This window comes from Saccopteryx leptura, chromosome 11 (assembly GCF_036850995.1).
Source record: "Saccopteryx leptura isolate mSacLep1 chromosome 11, mSacLep1_pri_phased_curated, whole genome shotgun sequence".
Lineage (NCBI taxonomy): Eukaryota > Metazoa > Chordata > Mammalia > Chiroptera > Emballonuridae > Saccopteryx > Saccopteryx leptura.
Genome location: NC_089513.1, coordinates 8,417,042 through 8,441,124, shown reverse-complemented (window position 1 = coordinate 8,441,124; position 24,083 = coordinate 8,417,042). Strand labels below are relative to the sequence as shown.

The window sequence follows — 24,083 nt, the reverse complement described above, 5'->3', positions numbered from 1 at the left end:
ATGACCTTGACCTGCTACCTATTGTGTGAATTCAAATTTACATATGTTTTTGTTTAAGATGTTTATGTTTTCAGAAGAAGGATGTTTGCAGCTAATATCTGTATAAAGCAAAGTATTCCCCATTAATATGGGAACTGTTCTTTCAGAGTGAATGTGTAAACCAGGTTTCAGGGGGAAAAAATGTAGAAATGGATTTGCTAGTCAAATACTGGCTTATTCAAAGAGACCTGATCTCAGAAATTGGATACTATAAGTTTATTTATGTGAACCCACAACTTTGGTGCAGAAAACCCAGCATTGGCCTTAAATATTCTATCTGAAATAATCATTCTTTTTCTGATTCCCTCCTCTGTTTAATGGAAATGCCGTAATCCCAGACTCTCTGACTTAATCATAGTTGGCGGGGACAATGTTCAGCCCTCGTGTTCTCCCAGCACAGAGGCAGAGAATTTATGACCTTCCCAAGAAGAGTGTGAATGACCTCATGGTGTAACCTCACACAGGACTGCCACGAGTGCTGGGCAGCATGTGCACTAAAATGTCTGGATTTTCAGGACATGAGTGAAGATGTCCCTAAGTCAAGACCTTGAAGGCAGACATGTAGGGAAAAACAGGTCATCAGTTTTTATGTTGGCTTTCATCTTAGGAAGCGCATACTAAACAATGAGTTTTATGATCTCTTTCTGAACGCAGGGTTCTCTTCTTACATATTGGGCATTTCAGTCTGTGCTCCTCAATTCAGTCTGTATCCTAGCATGTTATTTGATGTCAGGCATGTTCAATTACTTAAGTAACAACTTTGTGTATCAAATCATAAATACATATAACATCTGACTGGTTGGGAGGTCAAGACACAGATATGTGTGTGCACACGCACATGTTACTGTTAAGTATACAGAAACATACTCAAACAATAATATTCGGCAACATCCTAAGTAGTTGATTTTAATGAACGACTCAAATTTAAAGTAAAAACTCACCAGATAGAATCTGAAAAAGTTTTATTCCTGCTGTATCTATAATTGCAGGTTAGACATTTTCTGCAGTCCCACGTGTGAGCATGCTGCTCTGTGCTCTTTGGGACAGAATAAGTGTCAGCTTTTTCATTAGAATATCATCAGTTCTTTTATGATAACATTGGATAAACATCTTTTTGACAGCTTGAAAAGAAAAACTATATTAAAGCACACTAGATGAATCTATGGTCCTGGCTTTCTTTTATTAATTGCTATAAACTTAAGAATCATAAATTCCTAATTAGTAATTTAAGACAAGTTAGCTGCATAGATTGCTAACAGATATAATAAATCTAAGTTCAGTTATAGAAACCAGAGTTTTGTAATACATAATTAATGATCACTGTTCAAAGTTTCAGAATTTTTATCATTGTTTAGGTGAAATAAAATAATGGGTATAAATTAAGCACATGATCCATTTTGTCAGTGACACAACGTTTATATACATGGGGTGTTGGTAACAATGTATGTTACCATCGATCTTAAAAGAACTGTGAGATAATTCCTATGGAATAGCCACACGTACTCAATTCCAATGATTTGAGTGGCTTATTTCTTTTGTTTCTGTACTGGGTTCAGAATTTATCAAAGAATGCATTTGCGATTTTATTTATGCTCTCTGGCAGTTTTCCTGAAATACTTAACCTGTTTGTTTTGATCATCCTCTCTGTAAGAGTGTGGTTGGAAATGTAAGATAATTAAAAGGGTGTATATATGCTATTTTTACAAAGTTGCAGGTTATAAACAACACACATTTTTGTACTGAGTTCTACTTTACAACCATTTCTTTGGTTTTAACATAAAAACCAAAACATAACGATATTAAAATGTATTACAATAAACCGTATTAGAAATGCGGCTCTCTGTCCAGAGAGACTAGAGTGGCTTCAGTCAGGTGGAGTGGGCAGGACCGACTCCATCAGAAACTGTGTGTGAAGGGAACGTTGCTTCCTTTCTTCCAGACAACACGGCCTCCATCCTCACCAGGAGGAATGGCTTCCGGAGGCAGGAGCAGTCTGTCTACTACCTGCCTGTCTTCATTGTGGACAGCGGCTCGCCCTCGCTCAGCAGCACCAACACCCTCACCATCCGCGTCTGCGACTGCGACGCCGACGGGGTGGCCCAGACCTGCAACGCGGAGGCCTACGTGCTGCCCGCCGGCCTCAGCACGGGAGCGCTGATCGCCATCCTCGCCTGCGTCCTCACCCTTCTGGGTAGGTCCCGGTGCCCTGTTCGTGCTGGACTCGCAGGGACGGCAGCCACAAGCGCAGCTTCTCTCTTTTCTGTTCCTTTGAAGGACCTTGCCGAGAACAGGTGCAAATGCTCTGTTTGATGGCATTTTGTTCATTGAGCTGCCCGCGGTCACTAGCTACACTCTCTAGTGATGTATGTGAAATAGAACTCAGGAAAAGGTAACAGGTCTCTTTAAAACAACAGTGAAGGTAAATGGCTTATGGTCAAAGCTGAAATTTTGCGCGCGCGTGTGTGTGATTTACCACATCTCACCTGTTTGCCTTAGAATATTCTGCAAAGGAGCTATATTTGACACTTTTCTACATACTTTTTGATAAAAAGCTTATTTTAGAAATCATGCTCTGTATCCTAGCTCTTTTCAGAAAAGATTCAAGGTGGTTTTTATAATTATTTGTCAATTTAGGAAGATTGCAATTTCCGCAGTGCAAAAAGTTAAAATTCCTCAAGAAGAACTAACATATTTAATGGTACTTTTCCATGATTACTTTGCATGGTGAAATTAGATTTATAACTCCTATTAGAGTTGTCGTTTTTATAAGAGATTATACAGCATCCTTTTAAAAGTTGGGAGGTAGCCAGCCTGGGTGTTGGGTAATAGGTTTATCCCTCCGCTGCCTTCTCCTTCACGCTGTCACTTCCTACAGCAAGGACAGGCGTTTCACACTGCATCTGAGACAGTACCGTGTGTTTTCTTGGGGCTTAATATAATGTGTTAAGTTCATTTAAAATGTAGTTTTGTAGAAGCAGAATTCAGCAATGGGATTCACTATTGTGTAGTGTTTAAAAACAAGATTTACAGTGTTAGGGCTACCTAGATTTTCTTACTGCCTTCAATACGCACTATGTCTTCACCAGGGGAACATTGACACTTCTAAAACTGGCTTCTCAATCTGAAAGGGACAAATGATAGAACTACTCTCATAAGATTGTTGTAAAAATTAAATGAGATAATTTGTGTGCCTGCCACTGAGTGAACATATTTCATAAATTTTAAGTGTTATTGATGAAGCCAAGTTCTCAACCTATTAACCAACCTCAGCCTTCCTTACTAATACACTGTGAGTGAGCTCATGAAAAATTGAAGTTATTATCTTTAATAACGTCAGCTAACCACATAAACCTAAACGGGAATAAGATATTTTTTCATGTGGCTTCATACGGGTGGCAGAAACTCATTAGAAATGGCAAGTAATTCCCAGTAAAAGCCTTGATTAGAATGTGAGGGACTAGAGTAAATTTTGGAAAATAAAATGGAAGCATTGGAAACCACTTTTGATTGTTCAACCAGGTTCCTAAACATAATAGTAAAGATGTAAATTGCATATTTGTTTTGTACTAGTGAATAACTTAGATAAGAAGTTAGAGACGTTCCTTAGCATTGAACATGCAATGTCTTGTGCTCAAAGCGTCAGACGAAAGGAGGGGTAACGGGAGTGTGAACGACTCCTTCTGAACACGACCAGTTCATCCTAGAAAATTTTGAAGATACTGCACTTCAAAAGAATAAGTTAAAATTAGAATCCCCAGAATTCAATCATACCTAACAGTTAATTAACTTTTGATGTTTTTAAGTCTATCTAATGAAGCCTGCTTCGTTTTTTAAGGAAAGATGTTCACCTGTGACAGGGATTCTTTGCAATTTAGGTTGCTTGATGATTCTAATGAGTTAGGAATCATTACCTAGCAGTTTCTGAAAGTAAGTGAAGTCAAGTTTTGCTAGATTTCAGCTTTGCATGTGATGTGTGTGGACATGTATATTAGTGTAAGATTACAGATTTGGGGAATTTGGTCAAAATTTAAGTAGGACTGTTCTTTTTTTGTGAAATTTGAACATTTTCCTTAAATAGATACCAGATTAGGAATGCCTCTGCCACTTCTAAGGATCAGGTATTTATGTCCCATAGTCTATTTGTTTTATTTAAAGTTCCTACAAGTGTGCAAAAGCAAATCAAAACAGAGCGTATTGTACTGAAAATACTGTCTGGGTCCAGTGGTTTCTGCCTATAGCTTCTATTTTCCTGTAAGGATTCTGCCCAGCATAATCAATCTGGTCAAATGTTAGAATTTCATTTCAGAATTGGGTCTCTTTGTGCGTTATTTCCCAAGTTCGGCAGTAGATAATCAGGACTTTTCATACACTTACGGCTCTGTTTTCGCTATCACGGACCCTGCGTTTTCACGATGGGTGGCGAGGCTAATGGGACAGCACCCAGAGTGCTTGCGGACAGGTGCACAGCCAGTTACAGAGAACTCTACTTCTAGGGCACAAATGGTTCACTCTTTTTACAACACCTCAAAAAGGGGCGTGAATCTTATTCCTGGACACTAGGCATCAGGCTTTGTAATTTAAACCTTTGCAGGCTTCTGAACATATATGGCTAGAAAAATAATAATAATAAGGACAAGGTGAAGAAAAGGGGGATGGAGAAGAAGGACTTGAGAATCAGATTAATTTAAGGGTGACACAAGAGAGGATATGGGCTTTAGACTCCTAAGGGAACCAGCTTCGCGTTGTGCCAAGTTTGTGTTCCAGAGATGTGGCCAATGAAAGTGCCTGGTAACATGACAGCAGGGGATGTGCTCACGTTTCCAGAATGTTAACACTGGAAGGCATCGCGGATGTCAATCCCAGTCCAAACCCCGGCACTCTGCATTGGGGGGAGATGTGGAGTTCCTATAACAAGTTAGTGGCTCTTAAGGCAAGAGGTTCCAGGTTTCCTTATGCTCAGTCACTACGGTTGGATTTAAGTACAAAGGCAATACATATGCAATCCTTTAAGATTTGAAGTTCGTGGTATCTGAAGTTGGGTTCGTGAGTCTTCAGATGTATCCGCGTTCTTCTAGCTCCGTGGGTGAACTCCTTTCTGCTTTCTCTCCTCCTCACAGCCTCTTTCTCTGATTACCCACAGCTGCATTCTTAAATGAACCAGTTGAGCCAAAAATTAGAAGACAAAGTTTCCTTTATACGAAGCACAATTTGAATGGGAGAGGAGACATTATCATCATATTCAGGGTTCATATAAAGTCATCAATCAGATGCCTCAATTATTTTCCATGTATTAAAAGTTCACCAATAATTGGCAAGATGCTCCAATATTCTAATGCTTGAATATGCATTTCACCCTAACTGCAACAGCTATTTCATTATGCCTTTTTATCATAGTATAATAATTGTTTTGAAACACACTTACTTTTTAACCAGGCTGAAAGCACTTAAAAAAATTATGTGACTAATTGATACATTAAATGATTACTTCAGGGGATTTTTAAAAATAGAAAGAGTTTAGGTTGTTTTAAAATATGGTTTCAATATTAAACATGGTACTTTTGTGCAGAGACTATTACAGCTAGATTCTTTCTGTTAGTCTACACAGACTTCCTGCTGCTCACTAAAACTGTCACTGAGTTTATTATATTAAGTTTTGTTTTTTCATTTATTTGGACCTTTAGGTCCAAGTAATTGAGGTCCTGTAACATTCCTTTCCAACTCCTGGCTCCTCAGACACAACTGGGTTAGACTGGCCCAGCGTCAGGTCTAACGAGGCGTTGTAAGACACTGTTGGCTGCATGGCATTGAGACCCTACCAAGATGGTCAGCCCAACATGAGCTAACAGGCATCTTTTCTCTTTTTTCCCTGATTTGCCAAAAGCTAAGCCATATTTTCTTTCCTGATACTGTGACCCTAATGATATTGTTCAACAGGAAAAAAAAAATCCCTGGTTCTATGATAGTGCATAATGACTAAGTAATGTGTGTATGTGTGTGTGTGTGTGTGTGTGTGTGTGTGTATAGACTGTTGGGAAAATATGATAACACCGTAAAAGATTGTGCCCCATCGTAATGTGTAACAATAGTATCTATTTGTCAAGCAGCCCTAGTGATCACAGAGGGCAGACTACAGTGGCTAATTTATGGTAGCACATGTGTTCATTTTTCAAGCAACTGCAAGTGTAGTAAAAAAATGACCTACATTAAAAAGCTTGTACTATGTGCTTTGGAAATATCTAATTCTAATAACACATTTTCTAGGTAGATATTAGTATTTTTATGATGTTCACTTTTGAGATGAGAAAACTGTAAATTAGAGGAAGCATGCACAAAATTATAGGGTGTCAGAACCAGGACCCAAACACAGAGGAGACTGCCTTCTGGATGTCCTTTCTGAGGTAGTTTTCCCTGTGGGTTTTCTAGCATGAAAGACTGTGGGTCCCTAGTCTATGGCTCTAGGTCTGTGGGTACTGTAGCCCAGGGACGGACAAATTAGAGGCAACCATTTCTCTGATCTGTTTCACATAGCGGCTTTACCAGTTCTTTGGTTAACTGAGTCTAAAGTGTCCTCCAATTACTTCCGGCTTCAAGAGAGCACATTGAAAATTGTGTCTACCAATTGTCTTTTTGCATAAAATAATTATTTATTTAGGTTTTTTTTTTTCTTTCTATCTTAACTTGATACTACGCAGTCATTCTAATGTGCACATAGAATGGAAGGGAAGTTTTGTAATACTTGTTTTGGGGAAAGGGGAGAACGATTTTGCTTGAAATTAAAATTCTCCCTGTCGTGAGACACAGAGAGCAGTACTTCTTTTATAGAGATAGATGATTTACAAATCTCTGGTTAGAATCTTTCACAGAAGATCAAGACAGATTTGTCTTTTGTCTATTGGACAGCTGACATAAGAAATCTAAGTAGAATTCTCAAATACTCAACAATTTTTGACATTCTTACCTCTTCTCCTAATTTAATTCCTATTGCCATGTGTCTGAGTGGACTCAGTTGGCATTGCTTCCTCCTCTGTCCACCCCCCACAGTCGAGCAGTCCTCAAGTGCTGTTCCTTCTACTTTGTTGCTTCTTGGTCTGTCCCCATCTCCCCCTGGATGCTTCCCCCGCCCCAGCTCACCCACGGTGCACCTGGGCCACATCGCAGGGGGCTGTCCCCATCTCCCCCTGGATGCTGCCCCCGCCCCAGCTCACCCACGGTGCACCTGGGCCACATCGCAGGGGGCTGGCCACTCTTTCTCGCTCCCCCTGGATGCTGCCCCCACCCCAGCTCACCCACGGTGCACCTGGGCCACATCGCAGGGGGCTGGCCGCTCTTTCTCGCTCCCCCTGGATGCTGCCCCCGCCCCAGCTCACCCACGGTGCACCTGGGCCACATCGCAGGGGGCTGGCCGCTCTTTCTCGCTCCCCCTGGATGCTGCCCCCGCCCCAGCTCACCCACGGTGCACCTGGGCCACATCGCAGGGGGCTGGCCGCTCTTTCTCGCTCCCCCTGGATGCTGCCCCCGCCCCAGCTCACCCACGGTGCACCTGGGCCACATCGCAGGGGGCTGGCCGCTCTTTCTCACTCACCCTGCTGCATCCCACCTGCTCCGGCATGTCTTGCTCCTTCTGCCTGAACCCCCATTGCCAGAACCCGCAAGTGGTCACTCCACCGTGTACTTTGTGCTCAGTCCCTTTGCTTCTCAGCACTGGTTGGAGGTGCTCGCTCTGGGCCTCATGGCAGCATGCGGGGACCAGCCCAGGAGCATCCTCCATGGCTGAGTGTCTCTTACATTAGTCTCTTTGTCTGTCTCCTGCAGTGGACGCCTGCCTTTGGACACAGGCCATGGGCAGTGCCATTTTTTTTTTCATTAAAGTGCTACTGACATAAAATATTATATTGGTTATAGGTGTATCACATAGTGACTCAATATTTATATTCCTTACGAGGTGATCACCACAGTAATAATTCTAATAACCATCTGTCAGCATATAAGTTATTACTACGGCCTGTCCAGGCGGTGGCACAGTGGACAGAGTGTCGGACTGGGATGTGGAGGACACGGGTTCAAGACCTTGAGGTCGCAGGCTTGAGCATGGGTTCATCTGCTTTGAGCAAGGCTCACCAGCTTGAGCCCAAGGTCACTGGCATGAGCAAGGGATCACTTTCTCTGCTGTAACCCTCTGGTTAAGGCACATGTGAGAAAGCAATCAATGAACAACTAAGGTGTCGCAATGAAGAATTGATGCCTCTCATCTCTCACCCTTCCTATTTGTTTGTCCCTCTCTCTCTGTCACACACATAAAAAGTTATTACTACAGTATTGACTATTTTACCTATCCTGTATAATACATTCCCAGTTCATCTCTTATATGACTGGAAGTTTGTCCCTTACTGCCCTTCACCATCGTCACCCACCCTCCACCCCTCCTGCCTGGCAACCCTCAGGTGGTTCTCTGTGTGAGTCTGTTTCTGTATTATTTTTTAGATGCCACATGTAAGTGAAATCGTATTTGTCTTTCTCTGACTTACTTCACTTTGCATAAAACCCACTAGGTCCCTCCACGTTGTCACAAATGGCAAGATTTTCTGATGAATAGCATTCCATTGTGTGTGTATGTACAGGTAAGATTCTTCTCTACCCACTCACTCATTTAGCAGTGGACACCTCGGTTGCGTCAGTATCCTAGCAATTAATTGTAAATAATGCTGCAAAGAACATAGGGAGGCAGACAGCTTTTCTAATCGGTGTCTTTGCACTCTTCAGATGGATACCCGAAAATGGAATTGTTGGCTCATCGGATAGTTCTGTAGTGACTGCACCAGTTCACAGTCTTACCCACAGGACACGAGGGTTCTCTTTTCTCCACAACCTCACCAACACAAATTTACTGATTTATTGATAATAGCCAATCTGACAGGTGTGAGGCAATATCTCATGTGGCTTTGATTTGCATTTCTCTGTTTGTTAGTGATGTTGAGCATTTCATATGTCTGCTGGCCATCTGTATATCTTCTTTGGAGAATATCTGTTTGGGTCCTCTGCCCATTTTTAATTGGACTGTTTTATGTTAAGTTGTATGCATTGTTTAGATATTTTGAATGTTAACCCCTTCTTGGCTCTAGCCTATTTTACTCTATAAGTGTGGGGTAATTTCCGGGCTTTCTATTCTGTTCCATTGAACTATGTGTCTGTTTTAAGTGTGATTGTTTTCTTGATCTTTCTAATATTTCATTATTAGTATATAGAAATGCCATTTTGTATCCTGCAACTATATTTATGTTATAAGACTTTTTGGTGGAGTCTTTAGGACTTTCTATATATAATATGTCATCTGTGAATTGTGTCCGTTTAACCTCTTGCTTTCCCATTAGGTTGCCTCCTATTTATTTTCCTTGTGGGACCACTGTGCCTAGAACTTCCAATACTAGTTGACTAAAGCAGTGAACGTTGGTAACCAGGTCTTATTCTTGATCTTAGGGGTAAAGCTTTAAGTTTTTCACTGCTGAGTACAAGGCTAGGTGTGAGTCTGTCATGCAACCTTTCATGTTGAGATAGGTTCTCTCTTCCCACCTGCTCACAGCGACGATGCAAGCCGGGCAGGTCGCCACTTGTGCTGGGCTTGGGGCTGCTTAGGAATGCTTACAATTCAGACTGAAGCCAGTCACCACGTTTGGTACATCTGGAGCCACTTGGGGACGGCTCTGGTGAGGGTGAGGGGGATTTCAGGGGGCACTGAGGCGCAGGGAATTGTGTTAGCCAGTTTAATGGAGAGTGACAGATTTGGTGCCGGGCTAGCCAGGCAGAAGAAGCACAGAGGAAGGAAACTGTTGTGCCTACCCATGCTGTGTCCAGAGGGTGATCACACAGATCCCTGTCCCTCCAGCCTCACCCTAAGGTTAGGCAGTTTAATTCCTCTTCTTACGACCCACGAGATTCTCAGACTGCTGCCCCCCCACTGGGGCTTCAAGCAAGCGACTGTAAATAATACAGCAGGTTCATATTTACATTCCGGCCTCTGTTCCTGGGGAACTGCAGACGCTCTGACTCCATAGCACACAGATCCAGGCGAAATGGTCAGCTGGCTTCTCTCATCCTTTCAATCTAAGCTTAGAGGTCATTTCCAATGACATCCTTCTGTGACCACAACTAGATGAGTACCCCTGTATTTCTCCTACCACTCTACTATTCAAAACATTTTTATTTCATTGCTGGAAACATTTCACATGCACCAAATGTATTTCATAAAACCCACGTTTCTCACAGCCCACAAAGCAGGCATGTTCGGATGCCTGCTCACCTGTCCGAGGTCTCGGGCTCTCTGAGCCGGTATTCGTGCTAGAGGAGGAACCACAGCACTCTTCCTTTCGCTAGTTTCAAACACGCCCCCACCCTGTCCCGGGCACGTTCCCCCTGCATCCCTCCACCTGCTGAGCTGGTGCGGTCATTGATGCCCCTGCTTCCGTGGTCCCTTCCAGGGGAGGTCCTCACCTCCGATTAGACCACACCCCTCACCCCGTGATTCTTCATCAGAAAACCTGTGTCCTTTCTTTGGGGCACACGTATCACAATGTGTAAATGTTTGCTTGCCTCACACAAATATAAAAACACCTTGAGAATAGTGATCTCGTGTCTTTTTAAACCCAGCTGTTTCTCAGAGCCTAGTATAGTGCACCTAGTAGGAAAAATACAGGCATGGGAAAAAGCAGGATTATAGTTGTCAGTGAAACACAGAGTTTATTTTAGTGTTGTTATTAATGAATTTCCATATGAACAACTGTAAGCCTATGTTGGCCCACCCCTGTATTTTGGGGTGAATCTGGGTTGAGAATGTATCAGACTCTACTGTTTATGTTACTGCCTTTGTCATGTGCCCCACCCCCAAAATAGACCTAGGATCTCTCTTTTCCATTATTGTATCATCCCATAAATAAGATGTTAAATAAATTACATCAATAAGTATTTATCAGAATCACATGAGGTGTGTGGTAAAGTTTGTGTCTTGCACCAGCCATATGACTCAAATTTTAGCAAAGACCCAAAGGAATAGAACTGAATTTTCTACCTTTATTATAGAAGTTCACAAAACATGACATTATTTACCAAAATTAGAAAATACTGATGAGGTATAGCACTATTTAAGCACTTTACAAATACTATAAACCCACCTAATCTTCATGAACTAACTCTGGGGTAGGTCCTCAGAGGTAAATTTTATTTATTATCTCTATTTTGGAGGGAAGGAAACTGAGGCAGGCATAGAGAACATACATAAGTAACAAATTTTTAGTAACATTTATGCAAATCAACAAGATCAAAGAACAGCAAAGAGTTAAAAATTAAAAAGTTATCAAAAGGCTAAGTTCTACTTGCACACTAATATATGTAATTATTTAAAATAAACTGAAATTGTACAGACTGTGCTAGCAGATTTATCATTTGGTAAAGGTTGCATTCAGTTACATTTACAGGTATGTTACTAATTGAAGTGTAGCTGCTGTCTCACTGGCATGTCATTTGGCAATACAATTTTATAGTAGCATTCCTTAAAACCATATGCAATGAAATTTTTTCAAGTACTTCAGACTTTTTCTTTGCTGTCCAAAAGAAATATATACCATGATTCACAAGTGTGAACCACATTGGCAATTTTAAATTTTCAAGGATCTTCATTAGCAAAAATAACAAGAAACAACTGAAATAAATGCTAGTGATATATTTTGTTTAAAGCAGAATAAGCAAACTATTATCATTTTACCATAGACTCAATAAAAATACATACTGTACTTTACAAAAATTAAGTCTTTAACATCACCTCTAATATTTACATGTAGAGTGCCTCTCAATTCAGAATAGTCTACCCAATATTCACATGTGGCTGGTGGCTACCATGTTGGGTAACAAGATTTAGATACACCTTTTTATGGCAAATAGGAGATTCTGATGGTTCCTGTAGCCCTCTGGGAAAGCTGTTTCTCATGAAGCCTTGCCCATCTTTCACGATTCACCTCAATGTTCCCTCATCTGGGAGAAGCTCTCGAGCATCCTGGCCAGAATAGAGTTCCCAGGCATATTTTCCCAGCATGTGTGATCTTACGATATAATTAGTGCATGAGTTGCGTTATGATGTGTACTGTGTGTATAGATATTCTACGAAGTTGGAGCTGCTTGGATGCAGCAATCTTCTCGCTATGATTTTGCCAGTACCCAGCCCTATTTCCTGTTTGTTTATTGGGATCAGAAAACGTTGACTTGACTATTATGACACTGAATTCTAAAACCAAAAATGTATTTCAACCTTATGCTTTTACTGCTTTAATAGCATTCTAATTGTTTTTCTGACATCTATGTACTCCCTCTTCCTATCCTCAATCCAATCAAAAGTTTTTTAAGATTTTTAAAAAAAAATTTAGGCAAAGGAGAGAGACAGAGAGAGGAGTGGGAAGCATCAAGTCATAGTTTCTTCACATATGTGCCTTTACCACGCAATCCCAGGGCTTCGAACTGGTGACTTCAGCATTTCAGGTTGACACTTTATCAAGTGTGCCACCACAGATCAGGCCAATCAGATGTGTTTTTTGGGGGTGAAAAATCTAATCAAACCATGTACTCCTTAAAACACATTGGTTCTTGGGCCTGCAGTGTCTTTCTAGTGCCTGAAGCCTCCAGCTTTCTCTGCCTTCCAGCCATGTTGGCTTCAAACATTTGCTTACTGGTTGACTGTGCCAAGAATAATCTTCCTATTCACATCTGCACCCCGTCCCAGCCCTTAGTTAACTCATCTTCTTCGTCTGGACCTGTTTTCCCAAACACATATTTTTTCCCTCTTTTAGAATGATACATTTAATTGTCTTATTATTTAATTAATACACTTGTCTGTCCTATTTAATTGTTAAGTTCCATGAGGAAAATGTACTATGTCTGCTTCTATGTGCAACATTCTATCATCTTACCTAATGCATGTACTAAATAGCACATTTATAAAATGGATATGTAAATCTATCAACAGTCCACACAATATACATGCCTCCTGTCTAGATTTCAACTAGAAATAATCTTTTCTCTGACTCTATTCAGAATTATAGTCCATATGACAGAAGAGACACTTGATGGTTAAACCACTTAAACTATATAATTTTGAGCTTACTGAGGCAGAAAAAAGTTTTTTTTTCTTTTTCTTTAATATAGGGATTATCGCCAAAACTTCTGAAGAGCAGTTAATACTTATTCTGCATAAAGGTTAAAATTTATTTTTATACATGCTTAAGTATTTAGAAAAAAGTATTTTCCTAAGTTATTGAAATGATAAGTACTTCCCATATTTTCAGCTTCAGACAAGATTGGAGAATCAGAGAAGCTCCCTAAGATATTAATATCCTTAATGTGTATTTTAACTATGGGCTGAAACATCTGTGAGTGCTCTTGTGGTCACCTTTACTGAACACTATCCCTGAGCATCAAAAGGCAAGTTTAGCAGTAGTGGGGAAATGTTTACAATAGAATATGAGAGAATTGTTATATAGATATATATTCAGAGACACACACACACACATGGTTTACCCTTAAAACAACATTAGGGTCACCAACCCTGCCCCCCAAAATGCCTACTGTTGATCAGAAGCCTTATTGATAATGCAAGCTGATGGTTAACACATATTTTGTACATTGTATAGATCAGTGATTTTCAACCTTTGTTTCTCACGCACTCATAAACTAATTACTAAAGAAAAAGGGGCCTTGACCTCTTCTTCTTTAGAAACTACTTTATTTGTGCCATGAGATGAAAATGGTTGTATTTAGTCAGGGGCACTGACCTTAGTAATTAGTGTGTGTTTGTACCATGAAAAAAAAAAGGTTTAAAATCACTGGTATAGATAATATATTGTATTCTCATAATAAATTAACCTACAGAAAAGAAAATGTTAAGGAAACCATAGGAGAAAATATATTTTTGGTACTGTCCTATAATTTATCAACACTGTTAAGTTTATGCTGCTTTATACAAACAAATCATGTGTTAGTACTTACATCAAAATTAGTCTTATACAAAACACTGTAGACTTTATATGTATCGATATTACTGACACTAAACATCAGAAATGAAGAAGTGATGTGAAAAATAATTTGGTAATCTACAGGCTTAATGATTCTTGCATTAATAACTAAGCAGCAGCAATATGACTACATTATAGCAGCCTAGTGTGATTGCTTCATGGTAGCCTAATCAATCGTAAAATTGTTATGGCATACACTATTAGAGCTATATTCATAATACAGTATTGGAAAGATTGCGACTTTAAAAAAAAACTAGTGATGATACGTTAATACGCTGTTTCTCCAATTATGAGAGAGGCATGCTGAATAGTAATGTAATTTTTGGAAAGCAAAGTTATAAAACAGCAAGAACACTAACATATTTTTATGGAACATCACACACCTCCTGCTGCATAAGGACAGTCTATCCACTTCAAGTCTTGCACTCAGAGTTCTACGTAGTGCATCCTCCGGTGATGGCGGTGGCAGGTGGCACCAAAATGTGAGGACGGCCCTTGCTGCCTATTAGATCTCCACATGAAGACACACGCACACAACGTAATTGTGCGCATGATATTGTTTATGGTTCACTCCATGGAAATGGATGATCATGAGGGTCTTCACGCTGAACAGGCTGAGGAAGAGGATGACGAGGGTTAGCCGTGTCGCCTTGAGGTGGTGGAGGCCGGAGGGCAGACACACGCGGTGTAAGCCTGGACGCACATAGGGATCTGTCTGACCTCTTTGCTTTCTCTCTTCTGCAAACACGTTGCTGTGCGGCACCGCCCTCCTTTCTCTGTTGGTTCTAGTCATGCCCGGTTCCCAGAAGGGTCACATCCTAGAAGTGAGAGCAGTCTTCAACCGCGGGGACTCTTTTCAAGCTGCCGGGCAGCTTGTTCTGTGTTCTGCTGCTTCTCCGTCTCCTCCCTCCGCGTCTGGCACTGGAGCCGAGTCACGCACCTCACCTGCTCAGGAACGGCTTCAATGTCTGGATCTTAACACCCTCCGCCCCCGCTTTTCTTGCTATGTCTACAGCATCTTTCCGATTTCCTCGATTGGCTTGGTCACAAATGCTGTGAAGCCTCGTACAACATTGGGACACAGGTTTCACCGGCAGAAATGGACTGTTTCGGATGTGAGGGCACTCATGGCTCTTTCTGTAATAATGATGTCCTCTTTAATGGTGTCACCCCTCCTGACTTTCATGATGTTTTCTCTATTCTGGTTCCATCCATAGCCTTGACAATCCTTTGCACAGAGTACAGGTATGATGAGCCTAAAGGTCTTTATGACCCTCTGATCTAGAAGTTTAATTAGAGACATTGGGCCAAGTAGATTACTGCGACACCTTTGTTGTTTAATTCATAGAGTATTGGTGGCAGGCGCATTGTCTAATAGCAAAAGAACTTAAAAGGAACATACCCTTCCTGGCAAGATGCTTTTTGAATTCAGGGACAAAACATCGAGGGAACTAGTCCAGAAGAGGTTTCTCATTGTCCAGGCCATCTTGTTGTCCAACCTAAAGACTGGCAGCTGGTGCCTCCCTGTGTTCTTCAGGACTCGTGAGCATGCGGCCTCACAGAGAAGGGCAGGGCGGGTCGCAGACCCTACTGCATTTGCATGAGGGGTTCCTGCCTTCAGTCCTGGAACTCGCTTCTCTGTGGTTTTGTTTTTGTCTAAACGAGGGCACTTTTGTCCTTTAAAAACCTGTTCAGGCAGGTAGCCTTTCTCAGTGATTTTCTTAATAGCATCTGGGAGCCATTCTGCTGCCTCCCTGGTTGGCAGAAGCTGCTGCCTTTGTTCCCTTGACATTTTTGAAGCCAGACCTCTTCCTGAAATGATCAAACCATCATTTGCTGGCATTACCTTTCCCAGCTTCAGAGCCTTCACTTTCCTTTTGTTCTAAGTTGTCATGAAGTGACTTTGCCTTTTCTCAAATCCGATCAGAGGCCAGAGTTATACCTTTCCTATAAAAACAGTGTAGCTGAATGGAAGCTGCACGTTTCATAAGGTGCATTAAATGAAAAGGTATTTCTGCACAATGTGGAAGGGTTTCTTGCCTGCTGATGTAGCTGCAATGACGGTGTCATGAATTCCTTTTCTTTTTTTCGCAATGGTCAGTACATTGGATTTATTTGTCTCCAGGTGGTGGGCGACCACAGTGTGAGGTATATATATCAAGCACTTTCACTTTTCCTTGGAATACCTTGACTATTCTTATTTCTTGGGGTTCTTCCACCATCACTAGCAGCATTTATTATGGGTTGCACAGTATTATGTACGGCGTGTAGTGTTACAATACACATGACAAAAAATGTGTGAGAATTGCAAGGGATCACTTTTTATTGTGTTACACAATTTGCTGTAGAGGCGAACTGCTCACATAAGGATGGTGAGCATCACATGGTGTTTTGAGCAGAGAGCAACACTCGGACTCACCAAAGCAACAGGAGTGGCTACAAGTTCTTATAGCAGGTGTAGTTAATTTTATGCAACTGTCTTAATACTGCACCCTCTTGTTTGTTTACATTTCTTTCATTTGCAAATGACACCATGTACTATGTTGGTGTGTGTTAGGTTTTAGTAAATTTTAAATTTATATACTAGATTTTTCTATGGTTTATGGTAGCCAATAATAAAATAGTATCTACACATATTTTATACATTCATGGTCTACTTTTCTTTTCTCTGAGTATTTTACACTACATGGTCTGTCTGCAAGTTTGTCCAAATTGTCATAAACCTCCGAAATTTTTCCAAAGTTTTCATTGAAAAAAAATCCACTTGTGCCTTCCTGTCTAGATGGTGCAATAAATAATTGCTATGCTTGCCTCCTCCCATGAGCACGACAAAACTTATAGAACAAGCATCATTGAGAACCATGCGAAGACTATCTGAACAGAACTTTAACTGAGGATATAGAGAAGTCCAGTGGGGTGCAGGTGCTGAACAGGCAGGTCCCACACCGCTGTGTGGCAGTTAAAACTCAGGAGGGTTATCCCAGGGTGCCGGCGCTGGGATGAGGAGTGAGTCCCTGTGATTGCTGGCCGTGAAACCGAGGGGATTGCATTGAAGTGAGACCGAGGGCTGCTAGAATCCCAGGTGTTCCTCTTGAGGACCCCACACAGACTTGCTCACTTGTGACCTCATCACTCTGGGCTCCGGCACAAAGAGTGGACCTGTACAGTTCAAATCCATGTTGTTCAGAGAGAGCAAGAGAGAGAGAGAAGATTATTTGCAATTATATGAAGGATAGAGAATTTTAAAATATTTTGCCTACTTTGACATTAATTTAAACTAGAACATCTAATTATTACATAATTCTTACCCTCCTATCTTTATTTATTTTTTGTGCCCATTCATTTCTTATGTTCTTTTGAACTCAGATGGATGTTGGCTCCCCCCTCGGCTTTGCTCCCCAGTGTAACAGATTTCTCATTGTCACCTGTCTCCCCCTGTTCCTGTCACCCGTCACCATGCTCCTTGATACTCTCCTCTCCACTCTGTCTTATTCTGTCTTGTTTTTCACTAAGGACTTTTATTTGTTTCCACTTTCTTTCTGTTGAATTACTTTATTTGAGGGAACTGTATTAAAATTTTCAGAAACTAAAGTTACAGCAAAACCTGTAATTTCTTATTCATATGTCTTAAATCTTGTATGTCTTTCTCTGAACAGCAATTGCCACTTGTGCTCTGTGTGGAATCTGGTTACTTCCTATGGAGGCACTAAACAGCATCCTAGAAAAGCACAGGCTTTGAGGCAGACAGGGTGGTGTACGTCTCACCCCTAATTATTGGTTACCTGTACGTTGACCATGGGCGGGTTGTTTCACAATGTCCTAGACAACCATCCAGTGTAAGAATAGCCCACAGAATTGTTGTCACACGAGATGCCCTATGTGTAGACATGCCTGTCTCACCCTTTCTCTCTCCCATTTCTATTTGGTATGCCTTCTACTTCGCTTGCTATCTAAACTTGTTCTTCATGTTTTTATTTATTTACTTATTTATTTTGATCAAAGGAGATGCCTTCACTTGCTGTGTTTGTGGAATTCTGAACTGATGTTATAACAATGAATAATTCTGTTGCTCACAAAGTGTCGGCATCTGCTAACTCTCCTACCATTACTCCCCAGTCGCTCTACTTCTATAATCCACGCTGCCAACACTGATGCTGTCTGTATTTCTCGTGTATCATGAGGCTCAGTTAGTTTGTTTCTTGCATAGGATCACACACCTAACATGGAAAGGGTGGATTTTATCCAAAGCCTCTTGACACCCAAGCTTTATTTTAGATTAAGATCCATGCCAGAATATTCCAACAGAGTTGTATAGAGCTCTTGCACTCTGTCTTGGACCTCAAAATGAGGAGTGAGTCCCCGTAATTTCTGGCCATGAAAACCAGCCACAAGGTTTTGGAGTGCTAAATGTGAAATTTCTTAGAAGAAGAGATAAGAGTTGGGAATCCCCTGAGCAGGAAAGGGAGGTGAGTCTGTGCCTATGGGAACAGACAGAGAAATGAACTGTAGACAAGCTTTTGGATTGTGTTATCTGCTAGTTTGATGAAGCCAGTACAGAACATTCAAATGTAGCAGGTAGGAGCAAAAAAGAGAATGGCCATATTTGTGCCATAGCAACATGAGAGGTGGCCAGAGAAGCTCAGAAATGCACCTCAGTTTCCAAATTGTGGGCTGTCAGCCAAGCGTATGCATGAGCAGTAGGTCAGGGTGAAGTGGGAAAAGCAAAAGGAAAAAGAGGAAGTGTCACAATAGAGCAGTTGGTTGCACAACTATTTCCAGGGAGCTCCAAAAAACCATCCTCATCAGTCACAGCCCTGTTGGCGTTTAGAAAAGAGACAGCTGACAAATTCTGAAGAAAGCATCCACTTTTCACTGAAGATAACATCATTTTTTAAAATATTAGGTACTTGGAAGTTATTATTTTGTTTTGTTTTGTTTTTTTAAAGCAGATTCAAGTGGAGGACCATTGCATTTACTTACTCTGAATTTCACTGATACTATTCATCATTTGTATAGTTTTATCATCAAATTATTCTTATTGCCAAGGTAAAACCTTACAAGATATTTTAAATATAAATATTTCAAACTTCCTTTAAAACGATGTTGAAGACCAATCATTAACAATTATTCATTCATTTGTATATTGTTAAATTCCAAATTTTCTGCTTTTAACTTAATCAAGAAGCCATGAAATCTAACATGTTCCCAATTCTGCCAGCCTTCAGTCAGCTGCAGTCCAGCAGAGCAGACACCGCATTGGTGGAGAGCCAGGTGTCTGGCTGTCTTTTTCCTTTCCGGTGCAACCCTGTGCTTTACTAGCTAATTGTTCATTTTGATATAGGAAGCAGCATTCCTAACGTTAAAGAGATGTTTGATTTCTTAAAGCTATCTTTAGCTTACATTGACAAATCTCACAACCTATATATTCTCTCTCTCTCGGTATAAAGCATACAGACCGAGTTCAATATACCATACGAAAAGTAGGACTCGATTTTCTAGAGAGAAGCTTTTTGTCTTTGCACGTGGTCTGGCATACTGGATGGGCCCTTACCAGCTGCGTTTTAGAGACAAGGCCAAGGCATTTCTTCAAACAGGCCGAGAAAATGCTCTAATCCAGTGGTCCCCAACATTTTTTGGGCCACGGACCGGTTTAATGTCAGAAAATATTTTCACGGACCGGCCTTTAGGGTGGGACGGATAAATATATCATGTGACCGAGACAAGCATCAAGAATGAGTCTTAGATGGATGTAACAGAGGGAATCTGGTCATTTTTAAAAAAATAAAACATCATTCAAACTTAAATATAAATAAAACGGAAATAATGTAAGTTATTTATTCTTTCTCTGTGGACCAGTACCAGTCCACAGCCCGGGGGTTGGGGACCACTGTTCTAATCCATTTCATTCTGAAATGGCAGTGGCTAAATTATACCCAAAACATTTATACATGATGCTTTGCCTTTCCAGCAATTAAGGAGTTCAAAAAAAGAAAAGGAAACCCCTTTGTGTTTCTTTGCTTTGAAATGATTGTACCCTGGACTGGCCCCTCACTGGGCCTTACCGGATGCTTCTGGTGGATATTATATCAAAGAGGGAGGCCCCCATTCTGAACCAGTGTGGAGACGATTTCCTTTGAGGTGGCAAAGTGTTCTATTTGAAAGTGACTGCAGCCCTCTTAACACAGCCACAGTTGGGAGTTCCCATGTCAGGAGGCAGCCAGTTCCTTTCCCGTGGGGGAGCAGACAGTCCAGGCCACCGGGGTGGGGAGCAGTCACCCAGGTTACTGACCCTGCCCTTTGCTGTCCCCTGTTCCAGTGCTCATCCTCCTGATCGTCACCATGAGACGGCGGAAGAAGGAGCCCCTCATTTTTGATGAGGAGAGAGATATCCGGGAGAACATCGTCCGGTACGACGACGAGGGTGGGGGAGAGGAAGACACGGAGGCCTTCGACATGGCGGCCCTAAGGAATCTCAATGTCATAAGGGACACCAAGACCCGGAGGGACGTGACTCCAGAAATCCAATTCCTGAGTCGACCGACATTTAAGAGCATCCCAGATAACGTCATTTTCCGGGAGTTTATCTGGGAGAGGCTGAAGGAGGCAGACATTGACCCCGGGGCCCCGCCCTACGACTCCCTGCAGACCTATGCCTTTGAGGGGAACGGCTCGGTGGCCGAGTCCCTCAGCTCCTTAGAGTCCATCAGCTCGAACTCGGATCAGAACTACGACTACCTGAGCGACTGGGGGCCTCGTTTTAAGCGACTCGCAGACATGTATGGCACTGGTCAGGAGAGCTTGTACTCTTAGCCCTGACCTTCCCTGGAAATGGACTGAAGACAAAGCAAACACAGCAGCCACAGAGGATTACAGACAGAAAACAAGAACTCTAATGGCGGGAGAACATGGTTGTAAATATTTCTCCATTTTTAACTGTTTAGGTTTCTTCTGCCTTGGAGAAGTATGTGTTCATTAGATGGACCCAAGGGGCTGCACTGACCACAGACTCTGAGCATTGGAAGGTTTTTTGATTAAAAAAAAAGAAAACAAAGAAATGCTCTGTGGTTTGTGAATAGATAGCAACTCTGAGATACCTGCAGAGGCACCTAAGCTCTGTGAGTGAGTCGTGTTCTGCACCGTCAGCAAGGCCAGGGTGCTGGACATACCTTCATGGTACGGCCAGAGCGAGCGCGGTGTGCTATGGAGATTTCTACAACTTCTTGCATATCAAAACTTGGGACAAATTTAATTTATAGGGATGCTTTTAGCTTGCTAGATTAGAGATTCCAGCACATTTTTTGTTGCTGTGGGTGAGCACCTCTATTTTATTTAGCTAAGTATTAATCTTAGAAAAATCCTACTCAAATCCTCCAAGACAACCAGTTAAATTTCGTTTGTGGCAACACAAACCATTGTTTAGCAAATCAGTGTGAAGTGCTCCAAATAATAAAAAGGAAATCGAGTGTGCACTCGTTTTGAGATGCTTGTGTAGGTATAAAAAAAAGTTGCTGTCTATTCGTTGATTTTTTTAATCTCTTCTGATTTGTACAGGAGACTTTTTTTTTTATGACACATGGTGTTATATTTATTTTGGAGCCCCCATCACCACTACATTCAGGTCCATCTTATCTACCGCCTCATCAAATGGAGCTCATCAGAACATGTGAATTCTTCAGTCTGAGCTCCATGAAGGAGATGAAGTGTGGGAGTGGAGGGAACAGAGTCGTTGAGCCCTGGGGTGGCTGACACCACACAGGAGCAGAGCCACAAGGACGTACGAGCTGTTGGGCTGAGCCATGGGAATGTGCACAACATTGGAGTCCAATATTTGTATTTTACAAAGAAGATTTCCCAGAGACTTGAGATTTCATTTGATGCAACATTTATTTTTCAAGATCATGAGTTCTCTTGCTTTAAAAACGTTTGAGTATTTGTTTACCCCAATCTCCTTTGCTGTATACATTAAGAAAAAATAGACTGATTTTTAAATATAATGTTTAAAAAGTAATGTTATAAATTTTAAAATAGATATTTAGATTGCAATGCTAACGTGGTCCTCAACAATAACCCTGCAGTGTGTAGTTTCTGAGCTGGTTCAGACACGCCAGAGGGAGGAGAACCATTGCAAGGGTCACACATTTTAGTTTTTGACGGGCTTCTTAAAAAAAAAAGAATTCTATAACTAAAATATTTCTACTTATCATTTTTTTCCTAGAACAGTACTAGTTTAATGTGCATATATTCAAGAAAGAATGGTTTCTTTCTCTCCTTTTAGAAAGAGTTGTTGGATTCCTGATAAGTTATAGCAGTGGAGTGGACACTAAGAAATTATGTTTTAAAAAGTGCTTCTCTCTGAAAGACAAATACTGGAACGTGGGAATATCGGTATTTTGGTGACAGTAGGAGAAACTTGCAGCCCACCTTTAGAAGTGAAACATATGAAAATGGCCTTCAGCTTCATGAAAACAAATCAATAAATTAGATTATCTTCAAACAGTTCTTTCATTTGAATAAAGTTTCATAGACATTGTTTCATGACTAGATAGCTATGCTCCCTGCTGTATTGATATACATATATATGAAAAACCAATTTTATAACAGAGTGAAAGATACAGTTCATTACTTTTAGTCACATATGTATGTTTTTCAAATAAAAAACAACAACCCTCGCACACTTCTACCCTTTTCAATAAAATCACAGTGTGGTGTAGGAATTATGTAGGTATTGACTCAGCAAGGTGCTGAGAATACAGTTTTGTAATCCCTTGTTGTCTGCAAGAAGATAGAATAGTTGAGTACATCTGGATTATGATGTCAAAACTGCTGATTGTTGCGCGTATCACTTAATGGAGGTTTGAATGTATTTTAGAAAAGGAATATCACATTATTAACCTTGCTTTTTTTTCCTTTTAAAGAATATATTTTCTTGGTTTTTAACTTTTTTTTCATATTTGCCACTAATATATTGGGGAAAGACTCAAATTTAAATAAAAATTTGAAATTCTTGCATATACTCAATTGCCATTTTATGTGTGAAAGATTATATCAGTAAAATATTGAACTTCAGTGGTGTTTTTTTTTAAATGCCTGAGATGACTAGAAAAATGTCTAATATAGATAAAATATATGAAGTTCTATAGCTAAACTTAATTGTAAAGATAGTGAATGTATTTTAGTGTCTTTTCTTTCTTCAGAAATCTGATGCTATACATGATTATCTGGTATCAGACATGGGCTGTGTTTTAAAACCAGAGACTGGAACAGTTGATTGATAAAAAAAAAAAATCAATTTTAAAGCAAGTCAGGAACTTCTCCAAAAGTATTTAGATAAATACCTATTATCTAGTCCAGGGGTCAGGAAGCCTTTTGGCTGAGAGAGCCATGAACACCACATATTTTAAAATGTAATTCTGTGAGAGTCATACAATGACCCGTGTACGTTACGCATTATCCAATAAAAATTTGGTGTTGTCCTGGAGGACAGCTGTGATTGGCTCCAGCCACCCGCAACCATAAACATGAGCCGTAGGAAATGAATGGATTGTAATACTTAAGAATGTTTTATATTTTTAACATTATTTTTTTATTAAAGATTTGTCTGCAAGCCAGATGCAGCCATCAAAAGAGCCACATCTGGCTCACAAGCCATAGGTTCCTGACCCCTGTACTACAGCCAACTAGAACCAGCTCCCAAGAACCAATGAAGCTATCTCTTCCCAATTCCACCTGTCACAATACCATTTTGGTAGACTGAGGTCAGCCATCATGGTCATATTTAGACCACTCTGGAAACCAGAAAACATCACCCATTTTGTTCAGGGGAACCAGTTGTTAAATTTTCATCAACACGCCACTGCTTAAATTACTTTATAAAACGAACCCTCATGATTATAAATATAGTATCAACGAATAGAATATCAAGTAGTAACATGAAAGGAACTTTTGCTCTCTCCCACCAGGAAATATAGACATGTGGTAGTGATTTTCTGGTTTCAA

The 24,083-nt window shown here is 40.8% G+C and overlaps 1 protein-coding gene across 2 annotated transcripts in view; it reads left to right on the top strand.

Annotated features, from left to right (window-relative positions):
* Positions 1 to 23,087, top strand: part of CDH7 (cadherin 7) — a 118,822-nt gene extending 95,735 nt beyond the window's left edge. Inside the window, exons 11-12 of one of the 2 annotated variants that reach the window (XM_066353040.1) lie at positions 1,979 to 2,230; positions 20,404 to 23,087. In XM_066353040.1, coding sequence (XP_066209137.1) covers positions 1,979 to 2,230; positions 20,404 to 20,897 — 746 coding nt within the window. In that variant the 3' untranslated portion in view covers positions 20,898 to 23,087. Of the gene's footprint in view, positions 1 to 1,978; positions 2,231 to 8,799; positions 8,861 to 20,403 lie in introns of those variants that run through there. The other variant, XM_066353041.1, reaches the window with a different exon arrangement.
* The last annotated feature ends 996 nt before the right edge of the window (positions 23,088 to 24,083 follow it).